A 13,353-nucleotide genomic window follows, 5' to 3' on the forward strand; every position below is an offset into this window, starting at 1 on the left:
GTGGGGGTCCATGAAGGTTCCCCCTTCCCCACCAGCCTCTTAAATCACCACCGTGGCCCCGGGAAAATGCTTCATTTCGGCCTGCTCGGGCCTCCGTAAGTGCACGTGGTGGCCATTTCGGCTGCCGCACATGCATAAATGGCCTCTGTGTGGCCTGGCATGACCCAGGGCCTCACAGAGGTCATTTGCGCATGCACGGTGGCCATTTTATTTTTTCCAAAATGGCCACTGTGCATGCGCAAATGACCTCTGTGAGGCCCTGGGTCATGCAAGGCCACACAGAGGCCATTTACGCATGCACAGCAGTGGTCAAAATGGCCACCGTGCGCACATACAGAGGCTCGAATGGGGCAAAATGAAGCATTTTTCCAGGCCATGGCAGTGATTTAAGAGGCCAGAGGGGAGATGGGGAACTTTTGTGGACCCCACCCCCCGCAGCCTACAGGAAGCCCTGTAAGGGCTAGAGGTGTATTTCACTTATTTTTTTAAAAAAATAAAATAAATTCACGAACCGCCCCCAGACCGGAATGGACTAGAGCAGGGTTCAATGGAGGCTGGACTGAACTTGGCTGGTCAGGTTCAAGTCCAGTCTGGACTCAAACCAAACTGGACCAGCCGGTTCCATGCACACCCCTATTGGAAAATTATTTGCATGAGATTCTGGAAATCACTCCCTCATTGCTCAATAATCTCCTCTATACCTGAAAAGATCTAGCAGCTCAGCAGCTTAATAACTAAAATGGGATTTCCCAATCTGTTGCAATTATGTTATTGATCTAAGGGTATGAAGAATGTTCTAAAATCTGAATGACTTTAGAACATGAATGCATGTTCTAAAATCTGAATGTTCTAAAATCCTTCCCATTGACTAATCACTTTCCCACGACCAGACGTGCTTATCTAGAAACAGAGGCAACAGTGTAGCATCTCACTGTAGTAGACTCAGGCCATCTATGGGCTCCTATGGAAGGAGCCAAGAATCTGGTTGTGGAGATATGGGGATGCAGCCACGGCAGGCAGGGCAACAAATGCATCCCCAAGAATTTAAAATAGCGACAAAATAGTCTCTGCTTAATAGGGATAATTGGAGCCTATGAGTATTTTGGCGTGCATAATCTTTCTCCCATTTAACAGGAAAAAACCCTACTGAGCAAATCCAGTTTTAACAGTTAACTAAAGTTTATTTATCACAACCTTTGCATTATTAGTCTGAATTAATAATTGAAATGGCATTTTATTCCATAATTAGTTGTATTTTTATGGATGCTGTGACAGTCAGTAGCAGGTACCTATATTTTCATGTCAGTCTTTTTTGGTATATTATATATTTTATATATTCACTTTACTTAATGGGTATGTTCTGATATATCTGTGAGTTTTGCAATTTTGTTGAAAAATACCAAATATTAAATCATAGCAAACATCCATTTTCTACAGAACACTGTTGGCAAGCAGAAGAATAATTTTCCATTCTTATCAACATTCTTAATAAATATTCTTCTGCCATCTGTACTTATCATCATCATGATTTGTGGCAAACTCCTTATAACCCCCACATCCTCCTACCTCCTCCCACTTTCAAAAGGTGGAATGACCCAAATGAAAAGGCGGAGCTTTGGTTGTTCAAAGTCTATCACTATCCCCTTGTTGCACACATTACTTTTCCAAGACAAAGGTTGAGCAGCTTTGGCAGAGTGCTCTAATTAAACTGGTATGTCAAATGCTGATTTTTCTTAATCACATTCCTACTTCTAAAATTCTGTCATTATGTTGCTGACAAGGATAGCTCCTTATTGCTTAATGTATTTTCTGAAAGTTCTACCTAGTAAGCTTTTGTAACCTGTTGTGTGTAACATTTTTGTTAGAGAGTAAGGGTAAAAAATAAAAACCATGGGCTTTTTAACATAAACAGACTGTTTTGCTTGTTCTGAAAGCTACACTGTTTGTTTTTAATGCTAATCATTATTAATATGATTTCATTAATGACAGTATTTTACAGTTCAGACCTTATGTAATTTATGCTTTGTAATACATGCATAAATGATGTAAAGTATAATGCAGTACACTGAGATACACTGCAGGGAGCCAAAATAACATATTTTTTGTTTGAAACACCTACAGATTTTGAAAGTATGAAGTATATTCACTGACATCTGGATTTTGTGTAGTTTAATTTCTAGGATTTGGCAGTTCAAACATTGTGTGTGTGTGTGTGTGTGTGCACGCACATCTTACGTACCTAGGAAGTAGTGCTAAGATTTTTATTTTTTTTCAGAGTACGGCTGGCATACTCTGATGCAATTGAACCTATACCTAGTGAACAGCTATGGCATGAGCTTGGCATTGCTCCACTTCTCATTCACAAACATTTTTCAGCTCTATAATACATTTCCTCTTTTAAATAATTTATGTGGAACTTGGTCATTTTGATCCTTGAGAGCATAGAATGAACAATGTCCACATCTGAAGCAATTGTCCATGGTTCTTTCTGGTGTTGGATGTTCAGGCTATTACATCCATCAGCCAGTCTAGCCAGTCGTTCTATCAGATGTGCCAACAAAAAATGTGCATCTCCTCCCATAGAGGAGTAATCTCACACTGAAGTGTTATGGGAGCTCCATCATGAGTATGTTTTTTAATTTAAAAACTTAAGCATGTGTTTCTCTGGATGTGATCTTGAATTCAGTGTGCCATGTCCATAAGCTTTTCTCAGAATTCATTGCTCTGTTTTATGTAAAAACTAAATTTCAAAATGTTTTACTATTTCAAAATGTTCTAAAACGACATGTTAGCTCACATGCTGAAATAGAATCAAAAGGGCTTTTTTGTTTGATGTGTATAGATAGATAGATTTCATTAACATATAGAAGAGATATTTTACATGCCTTCTCGAAACCCTTACAGTATGTGTCTAAGTGTCAAAGTGTCCCATAGCAGCTTTGAAAAGTCTATTAATCTCTCCAAGGTTTGCTATGTAACAGGGGCTGACTACCAGACTGGTAGTGTTAACACCTGCCTAACATCTGCCACCATACAGTGCTAGCCCCTGTGTTGTACCACGGTCTCCGGTTTTTTGAAAGAGTGTAAATACTTTTTAGAGCTTCCCCACACTTTGGAGTGGCTCTGTTAGAGCAAAAATACATTTATTCTTCCAGATTTCCAGAATTCCAGTATTCCAGAATCAGTAAACACTGTTTCTTCAGTGTTTCTTCCAGTGTGGCTCAAAAGTATGCACTACAAATTGGTTTACTACAATAAATTGTCATGTGGGAATTGGTGTAGTGTGAACTTGCTATAAGTATTGCTCAAGTTTTTGAAATTCAGTAGTTCTCGTAGGGTGTGGATAAATATATGAATAATTGAGAATTGCTTTTTTGTTTGTTTCTCTGCTGTGATGACAGTCTGATTTCTTCCAGCTTTTGTTCCTCTAACAACATGCATAGTTGTCTCGGAGTCCAATGCTAATTTTCTCTTCTCCTTCTTCCTTCCATACTTCCTACTAAACTCTCTGCCTTTTATTATGTCAGGCATTTTGCAAGTTTATCCAATGAAATAAACATTGCCACTGAGGGGGCAGGATCAGTGAACTCTCTTCAGTGACAAACTCCCAACATAGAGCAAATCCCAATGACATGACTGTTGCTATGGGAATGCTAATTAGAACCACTTTTGCAATTATCCAAAGCAAAATCCATTGTGGATCAAAAACTGACTTCTGAGCAGAAAGTATGTCGTAGAACCATTGTACTGGATGTGATAGTTTTTAATACTGCAGCTGGACTGGAAATGACTGGCAGTGGTGGCAACTGCAGTGTGCCTGTGAGAGCCTTCTCTTAAATGGAACTGCTGGAGATGAGGGACATGTACGTTGTTTTCTCCATTGTACTGCTCTGAGCATAAGCTAAGCAGTGATTTACTGTGATGGCACCCAGTGGTATCATTTTATGGAAGCTGGTGAGTGGTGTTGTGAGCATCTTAGAGACTGATTTTAGCTTACACATTTCAGAGCTGTCATTTATGGGTGTGTACAAATGGTTGCAGAAAGAGAGAGAGAAACAGACAGACAGAAAGAGGTTTTTGTGGTCTTTGCTGATAGCTGAAGAAAAAGGAGAAATTGTCTGACCGTCAAAAACAATCAGAGTCAGCTGATAAAGGAGCTCTTTGTAAACAAGAGAAGCAGGATTGAGCTGAAGGGAATGAAGTCATTCCCCAATCCATATTTCATATATTCAAAATGCCAATTGATCTGATAGTATGCTTTTGCAGTGTCAAGGGACTCCCCAAGGATCTCTGGAGATTTCTATGCCTGTTCAAGGAAAGGAAAGGAATGGAAAGGAAAGGTGTATACCCAGCCTGCCCCACACTCCTCCACAATTATGACTTCAGGTCAGCTGCTTACTTGAGTAGAGACTTAGATTAGATTTAGATTGGGTCCTGCTGAACCTAAATGAACCCCTCCTAGTCCCTTTGGGGAGGAAGCTGACTGACTGCTCATCAGCCAGACATGTTTCCCCTTCTCCTTAGGATCTCTCTCTCACTCTCTTTCTCTCCATCGCCCCTCACTCTCACACTCTATCCCCAGGGGCTTTTGTTATCCTGAAGAGCAATGAGCCTCTTCCCATCAGGCATTATCTCATCATGACATTTTAAAAATGAAATGAAGTTATTCCCTGCTAACTTGGCAAAGAGGCACCTTTTACCGTGGTGATTCTCTCTATTTAGCAGGGGGAGAGTAACTGGCCCTGTCCACCCCCAGCACAGTACTTCCAGTGACTGTTGCTGGTGTGTATCTTATGTTTCTTTTAGATTGTGAACCCTTTGGGGACAGGGAGCCATCTTATTTATTTATTATTTCTCTATGTAAACCGCCCTGAGCCATTTTTGGAAGGGCGATATAGAAATCGAATTATTATTATTATTATTATTATTATTAATCCAAGATCTATTTCTTGGTCACTCTTTCAGCTGAGCTGCCTTTAAACAAATTGTCTTATAAATGGTACTCTGTGTATGTCAAGATCTGTTTTTGTTCAGCAGGTGAGAACTGCATTACAAAAGAGCACAGTTGGATTTCTTTCATTAGTCCATTTAATAAAGCTGGTACCAATAGAAGTGTTTCTTGTAGGGCTAAAAACCAATTAAATTTAAAACCAATTAAAGTACTTTAAAAAAACAATTTAAAAACCTTGGAAGGCCAGGCCAAACAAGTAAGTTTTTAGGGCTCTCTTAAAGGCCGAAAGTGAGCCTAAACTGCGGATATCTGCCAGAAGTGCATTCGATAGGCCAGGAGCAGCTACAGAAAAGGCCCGGCAAATAAAATAGTGGCTCAAATACTTCAACTGCTATGATTTATTTAGATGTATCTCCAATTATCGACCCATTAGTTTGTTGTCAGTGGTTGGCAAATTATATGCTCTGTATCTTTTGGATAAGCTTGAGGCATGGATTTCAGAAAATCAAATTCTCGGGATTGAACAAGCAGGCTTTAGAGCAGGCCGCTCTACTCTCGATCACTGTATGATCCTGCACCATCTAGCAAAGAAATACTCTAGTGGCCCCAAATGCAAATTTTTTGTTGCCTTTATCAATTTAAAATCTGCGTTTGATTCTCTAGATATTTATTATGGTCTAAACTTGGAAAAAACAACAATAGATAAGAGATTGTTATTTTTGATGATGCAGCTTTATTCCAATTCCTCATTACGGGTTAGATATGCTATCAATGGGGCCCTAACTGATTCTATCCCCTCTACTCGAGGGGTCAGACAGGGCTGCGTCTTGGCCCCGACACTGTTTAATCTCTTTATTAATGATTTGGCTCCATTTCTGGAGAGTGTGGATTCCCATGCCCCGAAGTTGGCTAACAAATGAGTGCCCATTTTACTCTATGCCGCAGCTGTGCTATCTCAGTCCAGATTAGGTCTGCAAAGACTGTTGCGTGCTTTTGCCAGCTACTGTAATGATAACAAACTAATAGTTAACTACAAAAAAACAAAGGTCCTGGTTTTCTCTAAATCAAGGAAATTATATAAATGGGTAATAAATCAGAACCACATTGAGCAGGTTTACAACTATAAATATTTAGGCATATTGTTTCAATATAATCTAAATTGGAAAACCCACAGGCTGTCTTCAATTCATAAAGCCCGCAATACTCTCAGTGCCTTTTTGCGATTTTATTACTCTAAAGGGGGCCAGTTTGTTCCCATGGCATTCCAGGTATTTCGTGCTAAGATTGTGGCCCAACTACTTTTTGGGGCCCCGCTATAGATCCAGGGAGTAACAGATGAACTGGAGAGAGTACAGTCTATTTTTCTAAGAGCAATCTTTGCAGTGTCTAGGTGTGTGCCTTATTCTGCTCTATGCTTGGAATCTGGGTCTTTCTCTATTGTCTGTAAAGCCTGGGAGCTTACTTTTGCTAGATGGAGTAAACGCTGTTCAGAGATTCAGGAATCTTCTTTTTTCCAATATTTATGGGTAGATTCTTATCCCAACCCTTGGCTAACATATGTAAATAATAAAATTATGCAACTGGGCCTTTCTCCTTCAGAACTCCTTACTTGGGAATATAAATGGTGAAGGAAATATTATTTCTCCAGTTGCACGATATTGAACGGCAGAAACTTATGTCTTCGGCCAATAGGACTTGCTCCCCTTTACATTTTGGGATTTTGCCACCTTGGGGAGATAGAGGTACTAATTACTTAACAATGTTGCATTTTTCTAAATTTCGGGTTTCATTTTCTCAGGCCCGGTTTAATGTGTTACCCTCTTCTCTTCTGGAATGGAGGTTTGCTAAAGATCATTCTGCTATGATTTTCTGCCCTTGTGGTATTGGCCTCCTGGAAACTGTCACCCATGTATTGCTATAATGCTCTTTATATCGGGATGCTAGAGAAGAACTTATTTCCCCTCTGTTACTCAAATTTCCTGGAAGGTGTGAGCTCTTTTATACATATTACTGTCTTGCGGATTCAAGCCCCGGGATTACAACAATTGTAGCTAAATTTTCTACATTGCCATCAGGTTAAGGTCCCTATTAAGTGCTTAATTGCGAGAGCTGTTTATTGTTTTTAAGTAATTTATTATGAGTGATTGTATTCTGTTTTATTGTGTTTTAGCATTGTTTATTGATCGTTGTATTGGACATATTTGTTACTCCTATTTCTGATGGCCAATGGCCATAATAAAATTGATGATGATATTTAGATGTATCAGGAACCTTACTGGTTCTGCTATAGTGGTACCATGCATGTCTGCTGAACACTGGGAACAATGCCGGGGGGTGGGGAGTGGACCTTGGGTATGAAAAATTGTTGGGGATTTCTGATCATTGGTGGTGACTGTACAAAGAATCTAACTGTTTTTCAGAACTTTCTCTGAAGGCCACTTTCATGATATTTTAAAAATGGATGAATAAGAAATAAAATCACACAAGGCTTAATGAGAAATTAGTGAGAAATGAAATCACACAAAGAAATGAAATTTGAGGTCTCAAAATTGCTTTCAGATAGCAAAAGGTATTAATCTTCTTCTCCCTTTGGGCAGGTGGTACAACATCCAACTTCACAGGTATCATGAGAAGCCGAAGAAATGGTACTATGGAGAGTTCAAAAAGTCTTTACTCCAGTATATCTCGTAGCACAGATCTATCTTACAGTGAAACTGTAAGTCATTTGTAAAAGCCATTTCTGTACATGTTAGAAAAATCACTCTAAGCTCATAGCTGATGTTAATTATAATTGTCACATATAATTATAATTGTCACATGCAGGGAGAAAATATATAGGTGATAACAGCCATTTATGTTGATAACAGCCATTTATGTTTATCAGAGATTCTGGGATTCATTCTTGTCTACTCTGTACATTTGCTGTGGGTGAATGCTAAGTTGAAGCTGACAGTGAGAACATTTGAGAACTGGTAAAATCAGATCAAGATACTTTGCTTTGAAACCTCTCCCAGCAGTTTCATGTAGATGTTAAATAGTATGGGGGACAATATTGAGCTATTGTCTCAATACGGAGACAATACACACAGGTCATAGGCCAAGGAGTTAAGCAAATGTCCCCTAGCACCCTCAAAAAAACAAAAAAAAACCTTCCCCCAAGAAAGGACTAGAACCATTCCAATGCAAAACCCGTGGTTCCTATATCTAAGAAGGATACCATGGTCGATGGTATCAAATGCCACTGAGAGGTCCATCAGAACCAACAGGTTTCCAACTCTCCAATCCCCCCATCTAGTTCCTGGTGTAGATCATCCACCATGGTGACCAAGGCAGATTCAGTCCCAAATCCTGGGCTGAAAAGGGTCTAGATAATCTATATCATCCAAAACCCTTTGCAGCTGCACAGAACGACACACCGAGGCAATCTTTGCCATGGACCTTGGGGATCTGGTCCATGGCCTCCTGTCTCCAGGGGGCCTCAAAATGTTCTGGGGGGTCTCTCCAGAGGCCTGGCAGCTTTTCTCAGAGTGACCCCCCCACCCCTGGCTATGAAAATTTGCCCAAACACACACAGAGCCTGCCAGAGTTCATAAAGGGCACTTCACTTTGTGCACATTCCCACTGTCCGTCTGGTTGTGCCTTTTCATGTTTCTCCTCTGACAAGGGGCTGCCACCACCATGGGGGAGGCCTGCTCAGCTCATCCTCCACCCCCAGGCCACACAGATGGCAAAGATCGGTGTGGTGAGGCAACAGCAGGTTTTATTCTTAAAAAAATTAAGAGGGGGGCCTCATGGGTGGGTCTGAAGCCCTTCAGTTCCGGGCTCCAAAATAACCATGAAACACAAATTATTCTTGTTAATCTGTATATGCCCATTTTACGTCTTAGAATACATAGTAAATCTCACTGGGGTGATTTTGAAAGATATCTCATACAGCTGATGATGGACTATCCGAGGGCAGCAATAATGATAGGGGCGATTGTAATGCCAGAATTAATGTGCTTGAAGATTCAGGAATGGGGGATATGCCCCACCTGACATCAGAAGATTCTCCTCTTGCCTCAACTCGTATTCTGCTAGACCAGGGCAGTAACTTTACTGGCAGGCTGCTGGTACAGCTGGCTAACAAACTAGACCTCCATATTCTTAATGGAGCTGTCAAAGGAGACTGCCCTGGCCAATTTACCTTTTTTCTCGGTACAAAATGTTCGACAATAGACTATGTAATGGTATCTAGAGGGCTGATAGACAAAATAATATTGCTGAAGGTTATCCCAAGACCTGAGAGTGACCATTTCCCTTTGACGGTCACTTGCCATCTAACCAATGAGGGGATCATAGAACCCTCACCTAACCGCAGGGATGACCCAGAGACGAAATCCTCCGATTTGGCCCAGAGAATTAAGTGGTCCCCAGAGCTGGAGGCTAGACTCACGAACTGATGTTATTCAGAAGCAGGAATGGAGGAGCATAAAAAAAAATAACCCTAGTCTGCATCAAACGGTGCGAAGGACCCGCCCCCGAAGGGGGGCTGGTGTCCCAGACTGAAGTGACTGCTAATTACGAAGCCTTGATTTCTCTACTTATCCCTTTACTGGTCAGAGGCACTCAAGCCAGGGCCGCCTCGCATGTATCTTACAACAAACCCTGGTTCGACCAGGACTGTAAATAGGCGAAAAAAGTACTGCTACAACTCTCTGCTGACCACAAAATAAATAATACCTTATCCTTAGACACGAAATTCAAACAATATAAGGGAAGTTACAAGTCTCTGATTAGAGCCAAAAAGGAGGCCCTGAAACAAAGACAATGGTTAGAACTTGTAACGGCCCTTAATAATAAGGATGAAGCCAGTTTTTTGCGCTTAGTATCCGGGGTTAATTTGTTCCCTAGACAAATTTCAGTCCCGGAGGAAAGATGGGTAAACCATTTCACCAAAATCTATGCCCCCCCCCCCCACAACTACACTTAACCTCTCCATTTCGGCCCAGCATCTCCCTGGAGGAATTGCCTGTATGGCCTCCAGTTACCACTGAAGAAGTGGAGAATTGATTGGACAGCTAAAGAGAGGCAAATCCCCAGGTAAAGATTATATCCCCCCCTGACTTTTTAAGGGCCAATGTTAGCTGGTGGGCTCTGCTCTTAGCTTCCATGTTCACTTACATAGACCTAACAACAAATATGCCCAATGGCTGGGGACAGGCAATTGTCATCCCAATTCACAAAAAAGGCCCATTGGATGACCCGTCGAATTACAGACCAATAAGTCTATTAAGTGTAATTGGTAAGCTATACGCTAAACATCTAAATTCCAAACTGTTGGATTGGATGGAGAAAGAAAACATTCTAGAACAAGAGCAATCGGGGATCAGAAAAGGAAGATCTGTGATGGATCATTGTTTGGTCCTCCAGTGCTTAATAGAGAAATATGTTGAGGGCAGAAAGGCGCTGTTATATGCCGCCTTTATAGACTTTAAGAGTGCCATTGACTCAATATCCAGGGATGCTCTGTGGGAGAAACTTGCAAACTCCTCTATTGACAAGAGATTGCTAACTCTAATATATAAACTCTATGAGAATACGAGTCTGAGAGTAAAATGCGACCATAATGGCCAATTATCCAGAGAGATCCCTGTAGGAAGGGGGGTCCGGCAGGGATGCATATTAGCACCAGCTCTTTTCAATTTCTACATAAACGGCCTAATCACCCGCCTACAGCAAGTTGAAACTCACGCGCCAAAGATAGGGGATAGGTGTTTACCTATCCTCATGTATGCAGATGACACGGTCTTATTGTCACAGACCAGAGTTGGTCTAAAAAGAGCGCTAGAATGCTTGAGTCTGCTCTGCAATGAGGAATTTTTGGAAATTAACTATACCAAAACTAAAATCGTGAGATTTGCAAAGAAGCAACGGATCTTTAGATGGTCCATAGGTGGAGCCAGAGTAGACCGGGTGAAGTCTTACAGATACCTGGGGGTGGTGTTTCAGTTCAATGGGGGTACTTCTATGCACACCAGTGCCGCTAAATTGAATGCCACCCGATCTTCTATGGCAATTAGGAAATTTTTCTGGGCACAAGGTGGTGGCTACATTCCGGCAGCAAATAAAGCCTTTCAGGCTAAAGTGATACCTCAGCTGCTATATGGGATTCAGGTTAGACTGCCAAAAGACCTACGAGCTTTAGAGAAAGTCCAATCGGGTTTTCTGAGATCACTGTTGTTCTGAGATCACTGTTGCGTCCCAAACTCCTTAATACGGCTGGAAACTGGGCTATTGAAATTGGAGACCAGGGCCTGGCTTCTTATCATCCTGTATTGGATCAAGACTTACCTTTACCCAGTAGGACTTATACCTTACCTCCTTGCCGCTACCCCAAAACCCCGTTGGTGTAAGGCAGTTGAGGAGAGACTCCGGAAGATGGGCTTTTGCCCAGCACAACTGTTAGAGTATGGCGAGTCAATGGCAAGATGCCTAGTTAAACAAAGGCTCAGGGACATAAACTTCCAGGAGGAAAGGGCCTCTACAAATAGGCCACTACAACTCCTAAGCACCAAGAAAGATTGGGTCATAGCATCCTATTTTTATACAATCTATTCACCAAAACTTCGTTGGGCATTTACAAGAGCTCGCCTGAATGCTCTACCCTCAGCGATGTTATCAGGAAAATTTGAGAGAAAACCCTATGAGGAGAGACTATGCCCTTGCGGATCTGCTCCCGAAACATTGATGCATTCACTGTTATATTGCCCACTTTATACCGATGAAAGAGATTTATTTTTATCCCAGTACCTGAAAGGTCTCAAAAGCCACTCAGTGGAGACAATTCTTACATGTTTATTAGAAGATAGGGACCCAACAATATCCTTGGCGGTTGCCAAATTCTGTTATACATTGATCAAACTAAGAGAGGCTAGAGCACAGCAATCGGTTAATGTCAAAGGTTCTTGATTTTATGTATCTGATAACATTTTAGATTTTGTTTTTGTTTTTTCTCTTTACTGAGTATATTCTGTTTTTATTGTCGTTTGATATAAGATCGTAAATAAACAACTAACTAACTAACTAGGTGCACCATTGATCACACACTCTATCACCTTGCTTTAAAAGGGAAGATTTGAAATAGCCAATAGTTATCAAGGTTGGTGGAATCAAGGGAGGGTCTTAGCACTGCTTAGATCAAGAACCCTTAGTGACACATTAATAATTGGCTCCAACCACCTACCTGTTCCTTCTCTGGCAGAAGCAAACCATGAAGGGCAAGGGTCCAGAGTGTATGATGTTCCCTGCACTCTGCCTAAGATCTTGTCCACTTCCTCAAGCTGTACTAACTGAAAAGAATCCACCACAATCAAACCAGATGGTTGCCAAGGCAAGTCTCTTGGAACTGCCAAAATCCTGGTCCAAATTGTCACAGATGTGAGCAACTTTATCGATGAAGTGACAAACAAACTGGTCACATCAGGCTGCTGATGGTTCCTCTCCTGTCACATGGGGGCCTGTGTGAAGCAGTGACTTTGCCTCATGAAACAGCTACCCTGGGAAGATGCAATGGAGGAGGAGAAAAAAAGTTTCTTCACCACCCCCACAGCCACAGAGTAGTCCCTAAAACGGGCTCTAGCCTGTATTCGGTCAGATTCATTACAGGTCTTCCTCCAGTGTTGCTCTAGCCATATCTGAGTTGTTTCATTGCCTTAAGCTCCAAGGAGTGAATGGGCTCCACCAAACCAGAGAGAGCATTTAGAAACTGTTTCAACATTCCAGGGCCTCATACCTGGAATGGTATTCATTCCAGTGAATACCAGGGCCTCAACATGCCCATGTGAGTCCAAGCCCATGTGAGGGGAAGAAAAATACTGAATCATCCCCCCTGTGCTTTCTGAGCAAAGGCTTCTCCTAAAAGTATACAAGAACTTTCCACATGCAGGCTTAAACTGGTAGAATTGCTGAACGTATGAGGTGTGTTGAACCAAAGAAACCCCCTTCCCACCTCTCCTTTCCTGAGTTAAAATTCCACTCAAAGAGGTTTGTAAAATGCAAAGAACATAAAGGGGGGGGAGCTTTATTCAAAATACTACAGACAACTTCCATCTGAGGATCTCTCAGCTTTTAGTTACAGGTAAACAAAACAATACTCAGTGGTTAAAAGAATAATTCAAAAAGCACCCCAGATGATATTTGGACAGCACACTTTAAAAATTGTGGTTACCCCATTGCAAAGAACATGAATGTAAGAAAATACAAGAGCACCTTTAAAAGTTTCCTGTCTCTTGCAGCGCCCTAGCTGGATGGACTCAGGCTTAGCTTACAGACTTGTTGGTACAGGTAATAGGATTGAGCATTTTGATTCAGGCACAAATTGATTTGTGCCCGAAAATGGCAATTTCAGATTATTTGTCTAC

At 41.4% G+C, this 13,353-nt stretch overlaps 1 protein-coding gene across 1 annotated transcript in view; it reads left to right on the forward strand.

The window, feature by feature from the left end:
• The first annotated feature begins 7,556 nt into the window (after window positions 1-7,556).
• Window positions 7,557-13,353, forward strand: part of LOC128340317 (transient receptor potential cation channel subfamily M member 8-like) — a 151,867-nt gene continuing 146,070 nt past the window's right edge. The window contains exon 1 of the mRNA XM_053285293.1: window positions 7,557-7,667. Coding sequence (XP_053141268.1) covers window positions 7,578-7,667 — 90 coding nt within the window. The 5' untranslated portion in view covers window positions 7,557-7,577. The remainder of the gene's footprint in view (window positions 7,668-13,353) is intronic.

The sequence above is a fragment of the Hemicordylus capensis genome, chromosome 1 (genome assembly GCF_027244095.1).
Source record: "Hemicordylus capensis ecotype Gifberg chromosome 1, rHemCap1.1.pri, whole genome shotgun sequence".
In the NCBI taxonomy this organism is placed as follows: Eukaryota; Metazoa; Chordata; class Lepidosauria; order Squamata; family Cordylidae; genus Hemicordylus; species Hemicordylus capensis.